This window comes from Tenrec ecaudatus, chromosome 13, assembly GCF_050624435.1.
Source record: "Tenrec ecaudatus isolate mTenEca1 chromosome 13, mTenEca1.hap1, whole genome shotgun sequence".
NCBI classification, from domain to species: Eukaryota; Metazoa; Chordata; class Mammalia; order Afrosoricida; family Tenrecidae; genus Tenrec; species Tenrec ecaudatus.
In genome coordinates this window covers 19,228,883-19,238,858 of record NC_134542.1, presented here as the reverse complement: position 1 = coordinate 19,238,858, position 9,976 = coordinate 19,228,883, and the positions used below count along the sequence as shown (strand labels likewise).

The window sequence follows — 9,976 nt, the reverse complement described above, 5'->3', positions numbered from 1 at the left end:
CCCTAGTCAAGTGACTCGCCTGAATCGATGGCACAAATATCCCTTGCCAAAGACGAATCCACCCATCCAAATGAGCTGGCCGGTTCTGGCTGGGCCCTTAGTGAGGTGGTGCCCCATTTGGGTTCCCCTTGGGCATCTCTTGAATGGAAAAACAGTGGGCAGAAGCCTAGAAGAGATTTTTCTTCAGTCCCTGGACTCATAAAAATAGTTTTGTTTAGTTAAAAAAAAACAAACCTAAACCCAAAGCTTTAGGTAAATGGAATAATAGGTGTTTTTGACTGGCTTCTGCTGTTTCACGTGTGTCTGTTGTTTTGTGAACCCAGTTTATTTGTCTTCATGACTGCATTTTATCGACATGCTATGATGTGTTTACCTACTTTGGTGTTTCGGGACATTTGAGTTGTTTACAGTTTAGGATATTATCTATGAAGGGGGCTTCCAAAAGTTCCATGGAAAAATGGAATGAAAAGATAATGAAGAAGAAAATAAAACAAAGCTTCTAGAAACTCTCTGAAGCCTCCTTGTAGGTGTATTTAATAGCCAATAGGAAACGGTTTTCCAAATTGATTGTGAGTGGAAGGGCTGCCCTCGCCTTTGGGGCTCCACCCGGACTCTCCCACTTGAATGGTTAATGGAAGGCAAACAAGACTCACGCCAGCCTCCATCATTGCAAGTTGCTATGCCCGCCTCACCCCCACCCTCTTTTATGGTCCCGCTTCTGGTCTGTTCCAAAGCCCGCCCAACCTGCCACAAGGCAAGCTCACAGAAAGGGTTTGCGGAAAGGATGTACTTTAATGATACAGATTTGGGTCTTTCAAAAATGCCCCTTTGGAGGGCGATGGGGTGGGAGGCCGAACAGGGAGGCGTCTGTGTTCTCAATCAACCACAAGGTTGCAGCCCACGGTGGGGAATGGTTTAAAGAATCCCTAAAAGGAGAAGAAACAAGGGATTGGGGATTCATTCATACAGAGACAGCCCATCTGTCACTTGCCTCCCCCTCCCCCCAATGACAGCCTTAAACACAGTGACTCAGCTCACCAATCGAACGCTTGTCTTCTTGGCTCTCACATAGTGATTTTCCAGGTCTGAGGCTGGAGAACAGCACCATCTCTGTCTGCAGTCTCAGAAGCACCTCGGCAACCAGTGCCCACAGGTGGGTCTGTCACTTAGTTCAGATTGTGTTGCCCTGGCAACCAATCTAGGCTCAAGAAACCCAGCTGCCATATGATAGGCGTGGGGACCGGTTTCCTTGGAGAACACAAGGGACTGAAACCCCCTGAGATGCAGGCTTGCCTGTGGACAGAGTCCACTGCTACCAGGGGAGCTCAGAGCCACAGCTACCTCCTAGGCCAAGCTCCCTCAGCCTCCTGTGGGCCAGGGCCATCGCAGCCTCACAGATAAATCCCCACTCTGGCTCTTCTGGTAATGCAGACTCCACAATCACTGGGGAGGTCTTTACAGTTGTATCTCATTTTACAACATTCCCTTTGTTCAAATCCCCAGCTGTCTTCCTGCTGGATTTAGAATGAGACCCAAACCACTTGACCTGACAAGGCTCTGGATGGTGAGGTCTGGGCCTGCTTCCCCCACCTCATCTCCTACCCACTCTTCTGTTCTTCTAGCACAGCGGTTCTCAACCTGTGGGTCGCGACCCCTTTGAGGTTGGAATGACCCTTTCACAGGGGTTGCCTGATTCCTGACAGTAGCAAAATGACAGCGATGAAATAGCAGCGAAAACAATGTTATGGTTGGGGGTCCCCACCACATGAGGAACTGTATGAAAGGGTCACAGCCCGAGGAAGGTCGAGAACCACGGCTGTAACGTGTCATCATATTCTTGTCTCGGGGGTTTGTAGTTGTCATGCTTCCTGGCAGGACCCATTTTTCTTTGATGCATTCGTTTGGCTGCCGCCTTTATGCCAGTTAGGCCCTAGGCCACATATCACCTCCTCAAAGAAGCCATCCGCAATGTGGAGGCCTCTGGTATTCGGAAAAGCCCAACCAACAAGCGCCCTTGAGCCCCATGTAAGGGGAAAGTCTAGGGACCAGGAAACTTGGGTCTAGTCTTTTATTATTATAAATAATTTTATTGGGGGCTTGCACAACTCTTATCATAATCCACATAGACATCCATTGTGTCAAGCCCATCTATACATTTGTTGCCATCATCATTCTCAAAACATTTTCTTTCTACTTGAGCCCTTGGTATCAGCTCCTCATTTTCCCCTCCCTCCCTCCCTTCCTTCTTCCCAAACCCTTGATAGTTTATAAGTTATTATTATTCTTTTTCCATGTCTTACCCTGTCCAATGTCTCCTTTCACCCACTCTTCTGTTGTTCACCCCCTGGGAAGGGGTTATATGCAGATCATTGTGATTGGTTCCCCCTTTCTGCCCCTTGCCTTCCTGGTATCTCTACTCTCATTATTGGTTCTGAGGGGTTTATCTGTCCTGGATTCCCTGTGTTTCCAGTTCCTAGCTATACCAGTGTACATCCTCTGGTCTAGCAGGATATGTAAGGTAGAATTGGGATCATGATAGTGGGGGTGGGGGTGGGGATGGAGGAAGCATTAAAGAACTAGAGGAAAGTTGTATGCTTCATTGCTGCTATACTGCACCCTGACTGGCTCTTCTCCTCCCCAAGAGCCTTCTATAAGGGGATGTCCAGTTGCCTACAGATGGGCTTTGGTTCTCCATTCCACACTCCACCTCATTCACAATGATATGATTTTTTTGTTCTTCGATGCCTGATGCCTGATCCGATCGACACCCTGTGAACACGCAGGCTGGTGTGCTTCTTCCATGTGGGCTTCGTTGCTTCTGAGTTAGATGACTGCTTGTTTATCTTCAAGCCTTTAAGACCCCAGACGCTATATCTTTTGATAACCAGGCACCATCAGCTTTATTCACCACATTTGCTTATACACCCACTTTGTCTTCAGCAATCATGTTGGGAAGGTGAGCATTATGGAATGCCAGGTTAATAGAACAAAATGTTCTTGCATTGAGGGAGTACTTGAATAGAGGCCCAATGTCCATCTGTTGCCTTAATACTAAACCTATAAATATATGTACATGGATCTATTTCCCCATCATCATATAAATATATTTACATATGTACATGCCTGTATTTAGACCTCTATAAATGCCCTTTGTCTCCTAGTTCTTTCCTTTATTTCCTTTTACTTTCCTCTTGTCCCACTATCATGCTCAGCCTTCATTTGGGTTTCAGTAAATCCTCTCGGTTACATTGCCCTTGATCAAGCCCTACCAGGCCTCCTACCACCCTCCTTGCCATTTATTTTAGATCACTTGTTGTTCCTTTGCGCCCGAGGCTGTTAACACCTACTTCCTTTTCCCCGCCTCCCGCTCTCCCATGTTCCCTGGGAACAGTTGGTCCCATTGTCTTCTCCTCCAGATTAAAACTTGGGTCTAGCCTTGGGTCTACCATGAACCCACAGTGCAGCCTTGAGTAAGTCCCTTGACCAGTTGGACCCCAGTTGCTCATTTATAGTAGACATACTCTCCATCTAGTAAGTGGGTTTTCATCTGGTGTGGTAGCTACATAATATGCTGTCAATTTGAGGGTCTTAAGAGTGAAGGAGTGGAGTTTAGCCTGTCAATGTCAATCAGGTCACAGCTTGATGACCTCATTTTGAGGCACTAAGGAGATAAATGCTCATTGGAGGTGGGACACATGCTTAGTCCCTGTGAGACATTCTTGTTGACAAGCCACATGGAGACAGGCTGATGGCAGCCAGAGCTTCAGTGCTGGAGAAGTCACGTGGAGACCCCTGCCAGCACTGAGATGCTAGATCCACAAGATCTAGCCACTGGATCCCCAAGACTTTCCACCCCCTGGCCTGTGATCTTCCTGCATTTGGCATCGTTGCATGTGTTTTATGAGTCTGAAGAGGACTTTATAGATTGGTACCAGACACATGGGCTAATATCGGACTTATGGACTTGATCTGGACTGGGCTGGGATGTCTTCTCAATGTACAATTACTCACTTTTTATATAAAGCTCTTTCTTATACACATGTGTGTCTATGAATTTGTTTGTTTCTCTAGTCAACCCAGGCTCACACATTTGGATTCAGAATAGTTCAAGGATTGCAACTTTCTGCTTCAGAACATTGTCCTGGTGACCTATTCAAGGCCCAGGACAGAGAAAGTTGGGGTGGGGATAAGTGGGGGGGGAGGGGCATTCTGGACTACCCTCCCCATCTTCTCAAAGGCACTTGGTATCACCTATTGTATACCAGAAATGTGGTGGGAGAGTGGGGAGGGAGACCATGGCAAGATTCTCTTAGCAAAATTAGAAGTGTTTGTATTTCCTTTTGAAAACTCTGGTCCCTTCCAACAATGCATGTGCCTCACCTCCGGTACCACCTCTTCCTGGGACGCTGCAGCCCCTGCTGCGTGTTCTCCCCACAACACCCTCCCCGACTCTGCCCCTTCTCTCAGGTGGAAACCATGGTAGGGAAGACAGCCTCCCATTGGGAAAGGGAAGTTCTTTTCTTCAGCTGATCTGTTCACCCAACACCCATTCCCTCATTCCTATGCATCCACTTCCTTTAAACAGGTCCCCTTGTGGGTCCACCTTCCCCCAGAAAAGTCCAGCTCCTCACCTTGACTTGGCTGGCCACCTCTTGTTTCAGGGTCTTCAAGGCAGCTTTGGGGGTGAAGCACTGGCCTGTGTTCACCTTGGCCATTGGGCTCTGTGAGGAGGGAGCCAGAGTCAAGATAGAGGCAGAAAGGAGGGGCAGGGCCTCCCGGGGAATCCCCAGTCACAGGGCTTCAAGGTTGCTGAAAAGGAACAGGAGCCTTACCTTGGGAAATAAGAGTCGAAGCTTATCCTCCTGCTTGCCCCTAGAAGAGGCGGGTGGTAAACAGGACCTAGGTTCTCTTGTGCCCACACTTCCCCACACTTTGGAAATAAAACTGTTGGAGATGTCACCAGTGGGGCTGACCCATGCTGGTCTCAGCTGGACCTCACAGGGATCCTGGAAGCTCCTGCCCTCAGGTTCACACCCACTGCCTTTCCCATCCCATCTGTACACCAATCTCACGCACCTCCCCCTGGTGGTTTTGCTGCTGGGGAAAGTCGCCTTCCTGTCCCTCAGACAGGGGTCTGGGGTCTGGGGGCTGAACACATGCTCCAGCTTTGGGTTCATCACATCTTGGGGGATGTCATTCTTCCAGAAGAGCCCTGCAGAGTGAGAGGAAGGAGTGAATTGAGCCCTGGGGCACTGACAGGCCCACTCCAGGGACCAGAGTGAGGTCAACACTCCCCCTCTCTTTAGAGTGTACACAGAATCATGCATTCTGGATACGAGACCGTGTAAGCATCGCTTTGCACAGTGACGGGTGTGCAGTAAAGTTCGAATTGTGATACTATTCTCCTGGCTGATACTGTGGACTGCGTGGTGCAGGTGAAGAGTGCTGAGAAGGCGCTACAGCAGTGGGTCTCCAATGTCAGTGTTTATCAGCGTCTCCTGAAGAGAGAGCCTAATGAAACACAGGTGGCTGCTCCGGCCCCCATTTCTGGTTCGGTAGTTCTGGGTGGTGGCGGTTGTTCTTGCCATCTGGCTGAGTCTGACTCCCGATGATCGCCTGTGGGCCGAGTAGAACTGCCCCACTGAGGCTGTTAAGGTTGTGGCATTTTAGAAGCAGATCATCAGGCCTGCTTTCCTAGGTATCTCTGGGTAGGTCTGAACTTCCAACCTTTAGGTTAGTAATCTGGCACTTCACCATTTGGGGTTTTAAGAAGTTGATTTCTAACCAGGTCCCTGGTGGGGCTGCTGGTCTGGGCCATGGCACACACACAAAACATGACTGTCAGCAGTACTAGGAACCCCAGGCAGGGCTCCTGTCTCACTGCTCCAAGATCATGAAATCCTAAGGCAGGGACAGTCACCCATCTCCAAAGGACTCTCCACCCACTTTTGGCTCTCCCTCTATTGGTCTTCTACTTTGCCCTGCTGTCCCCCAGAGTTACGTGTGGGTGTGTGTGGTGCATGTATGTTCTCCGGGGTTAGAACGTCAAGGGTTCTGGCTCTAGAAAAGGTAGACAGTGTCGGGTGGTGGTGGTGTGTGTTTGTGGTATCTTAAAAGAGTTGGGTGCTGATCTCTTCCAGGGTCTACTTCTAGAAGTCTCTGCTGCATTCTTTGGGGTATCCGAATGCAAGCAGCCTACTTCCCCAAACTCCACTCCTACTCTGGTCTTCTTCCTCTTTCATGAGGTGAGTATGGCAGGGAGAGACATTTGCAGAACAAGAAACCTGTCCTTGGGTCAGACAGCCCCTCAGGGCACTGCCCACACCTTGTAACTGAACCACCCCCCATCTCTCTTCTGCAGCTCCCCCAGACTTACCTGGAGGGACAATCTGTTGGAATGCACCTTGCAAGTGCCAGAAGATTGGGGTGATAAATCCTTGGAAGGGCCAGAGATGCCCCAGTCTCCCTTGGCCCTGTTTATCTAAGGACACAGTATTAGTGTCAGCAAGGGGCTTGCCAAAAGCCTTCCCCCAAACCCAGCAAAAGACAAGCAGATTCCCTCCACTTTCACTCATGAACTCCTTGGTCTCTGCCCCCACCCACCCCAGGCCCTCTCTCCCTTCACATCTTCCTCCTCATTCCCCCTCCCCCAACACCACTTGGGCCCCATTCATACTTGGTAACACATTCCAGGTAAGCTCAAGCCAAGAGCAACCTGGGAGAGGTGCTGGGGAGCAGAAAGAGATCCTGTGTAGGATGGACAATCAGGTGGCCAGGTGGGGAATGGGGAAGCAGGTGAGCTGTGAGTTAGGGAAGAACTTGAATCCTGGGGGCATTAGGGAAGAGGTGTGGCAACTTTAGAAGATATGCACAGGTTTGAGTGCCTGGGTCCTTTCCCGAAGGTCACAATGTGCCCACTTGTGCATTAGGGAGAGAAAGGGGGACTTGGGTAAGAGCTACTGCTACACACACCTTCCTTCTTCCAGGTAGATAAGGTGGGGTTGGAGGAAAGCCCATTTTTTCCTAGAGTGGAGTTGCCATCAGTCATTACAGGCAGGTAGGAAGAAATGAATTCTCCTCCCCAAATAAATGGATCCTCACCAGTGTCCTGGCTTCTGGGAGCAGCAGAGGCTCCAGAACCCTAATTCAAGGAGGAGGATTCCCAAGCTTGCCGGGAGGAGACCCGTTTCTTTAAGGGAGCAGTCCCAGGAATGACCTTAGGATGGCAGGGAGGTGGGGGGGGGGGGGGGAAGGGGAGAGGAGGGAGCACACAGGGAGGGCTCCGAGCACCCAGACCATGGGGCGCTCTCCGTGGTGCTGAAAGGAAGGCGGCGGGGAAAGTGAGAGAGCGGCCTGTCTCCACGCTCCTGGTCGGCAGCCGCCACTAGACCACCTCCCGTAGGTCCCCATGAACTCCTAAGATGGGCTGGGAGAGTGGGCAGCGGGCTAGGAAGCTACGGGCTCCCCACTCCCCCAGCCACGAACGGTGCTGGAGTCTGCGCATTCGGCCTCTGGTGGTGAGTCAGCTCGGACCTACCTTGTAGCAGGTGGACCAGGGGGCGGGGGAGGGGGAGGGCTAGGTACAAAAGGTTGCCCCCCACTCCCCACCTCCCCCATCCTCTTTGGCCCTAAATTAGCCTTTCCCTTACCATAAGAAATCAGATCGCAGGCAGCGGGCCCTGTGGGCTCGCCTCTGATGGGATTCAGAACCTGGGAGGCCAGCCCCCTAGTGCAGAGGGACCCCAGAACCCCCTAGCCCCATCCCACGCCCCGCACTCCCTCAGCGGGGTCATCTCTTCTGGGGCATCTGCTTCCCAGTGGCCTCAAGGGCCAGGTTTACCTCCTTCCCTCCGGGACCCCAATCTTTCCCTGAGCCCACTTTTCTCGAGTCTAGACCCCATCAGCTGAGCCCCAGCAGGAGCTTAGACTCTCCTTGGGACACGCCTTCTACGCGTCCTTCTCCGAAACGCGCTGTTTTCCTCCTGAGTTTCCTAACATCGCCCCACTTCTCCCAGGATTGATCCCAGGCCTTGTGCCCATGCCTCCTGACCGTTGGCACTCATGTCGTTGCAGCCCCCCGGGCAGCTGTTCAGCAGAAAGAAGCAGAGGAGCAGCCGGAGCCCCCCAAGGACCGAAGGCCACCTGGGCCGCTGCATCCTGGATCGCGCGCTCGACCCTGGGTCTCAGTCGCAGCAGCTGCAACGGCAGCCGCAGGAGACGCGGAGAGGCTGCGGAGGCTTCCCTCCCCCGGGAGAGGCGGGGTCTGCATATCTCCCATTGGTGGCTGGGCCAATCCGAGACCGGCAGTGACGCGCCCCCTTCCCTGGCTCTTCCGCCCCTGGGAGCGCCCCGCCGGCTGTAGAGCACCGGCCCACAGGCTTCAGTTTTGGCTTCCGTCCCCTCCTGGTGCCGCGTAAAATTCCCAGTTTGTCTTGTTTCCGCCAAAGAGCACCACGTCTACCCACAAAATTGTCCAGTACCAGAGTTGGGGAAACCAACGCAGCGGTGGAAGTTGAGGCTGCTTATAAAAGACACCGGTCTGAAATAAATAGAAATAAAATAATAACAAAAGACACCGGTCTGGGACCGAGATCCTAAGGTGAAGCTGAAGCTTATCAGAAGTGGGTGTGAACTGGAGGTGTGGATGGCCTAAGAAAGTGACTGGACAGTAGGGACTTGATAAACTCAGCCGATGCACAAATGACCCTCAGTGCTGGCTCCCTGTATGAGCTGGGTTACTAGGTGGAAAGGTTGGCTGGTTTGAACTCACCAGAGGCCCCTCGGAGGACAATCTGCTTCTGACCAGTCACAGCCCTGAACCCCCCTCCTGGCCACCCAGGGAGTCTTCCGGAGTCTGAATCTACTGGAGCACAACTGACAACAACGATGCAGATCCCTTCACCCTCCGCCCCTGAAACCCCGAAACCTCCAGCAGCGAGCTGCTTTCCACCTGTGAACGCTTGCTCACTCACCACACCGGGCCCCAAGCACTGCACTTTAACAACGGAGCGATTGCACTAACCAGACGACCCATCAGCCTCCTGTGGGCGTGCCCTTTGAAACCCACCTACCACAAGACAACTGGGTGAACATTCTGAACCCTGAATATGGCATTTCAGGATTTTGTTAAGGTAATTATCTGGCAGGCTGGGTCGTCTAGAGAAGCACCCCAGTGACGCTCGACTGTGTACAAGGAAGAACTTTACATCCAGAAGCCCCCCCAGTTCAGTTCAACTCAAGATCCTCGGCCCAGTGCCAGCCAGGGCCCTCTTGGGACCCGCACAGCTGCGGACCAGGGCACTGAAAGGGGAAGCAGGAGGCAGGGAGCTGCTGAGAAGAGTCACGTGACTGCAAGACTGGTGGAAGCAGGGCAGGGCGCCAACAGCTCCCAGGGTTGGGTGGCCCACGTGGGGCCGCCCCTGGGGGCAGACACAGAGTCCCAGAGAAGTCCTAGCGAGGAGGAAGGCAGAGTGGCAGGGAGGAATCATCTGTTCAATCGTGCTCTTACACAGAAGGCCACACCCCCAAGGAGGTGTCATCCACTTGATTGACAGGTGGAACTCTGCCAATAGCCAGGAATGGCTACTTGACGTCATAGCTAACTATCACAAAATCATTATGCGAAATTTGAAATAATTTTTAAAACAGAAGCGTCTTAAAAACCGTCACCCAGACCTCTGTTAACATCTTGCCACAAATGCTTCTTTTTCTTGCAGACATATTTAAAAGTGATTTACAGACATCATGGCATTTGACTCCCAAATAAACCAATATGCATTAAGAAGCATTTCCCATAGAACCAAACATCATCACGAGACTTGTGGTAGCCGGGATAATGTTACACCGTAGAAGCCCACACTCTGATCCCTGGCACCTGTGTTCCCGGAATGTGTTACTTCCCATTGTGGTTAATGGGACTTCGCAGATGTGACTTAAGTCAGGAATTAAAATGGGAAGACGAGCTGGGTGGGCCCAA

At 51.7% G+C, this 9,976-nt stretch overlaps 1 protein-coding gene across 1 annotated transcript; it reads right to left on the bottom strand.

Moving 5' to 3' along the window:
* Nucleotides 1-875: 875 nt before the first annotated feature.
* Nucleotides 876-8,156, bottom strand: RESP18 (regulated endocrine specific protein 18). The gene is made up of 6 exons (XM_075530214.1): nucleotides 8,051-8,156; nucleotides 6,377-6,481; nucleotides 5,077-5,212; nucleotides 4,833-4,872; nucleotides 4,632-4,721; nucleotides 876-926 (listed from the first exon to the last, which is right to left on the bottom strand). Exons 1-6 carry the CDS (start codon nucleotides 8,154-8,156, stop codon nucleotides 876-878), a joined length of 528 nt encoding a protein of 175 aa, XP_075386329.1.
* Between the last annotated feature and the right edge of the window lie 1,820 nt (nucleotides 8,157-9,976).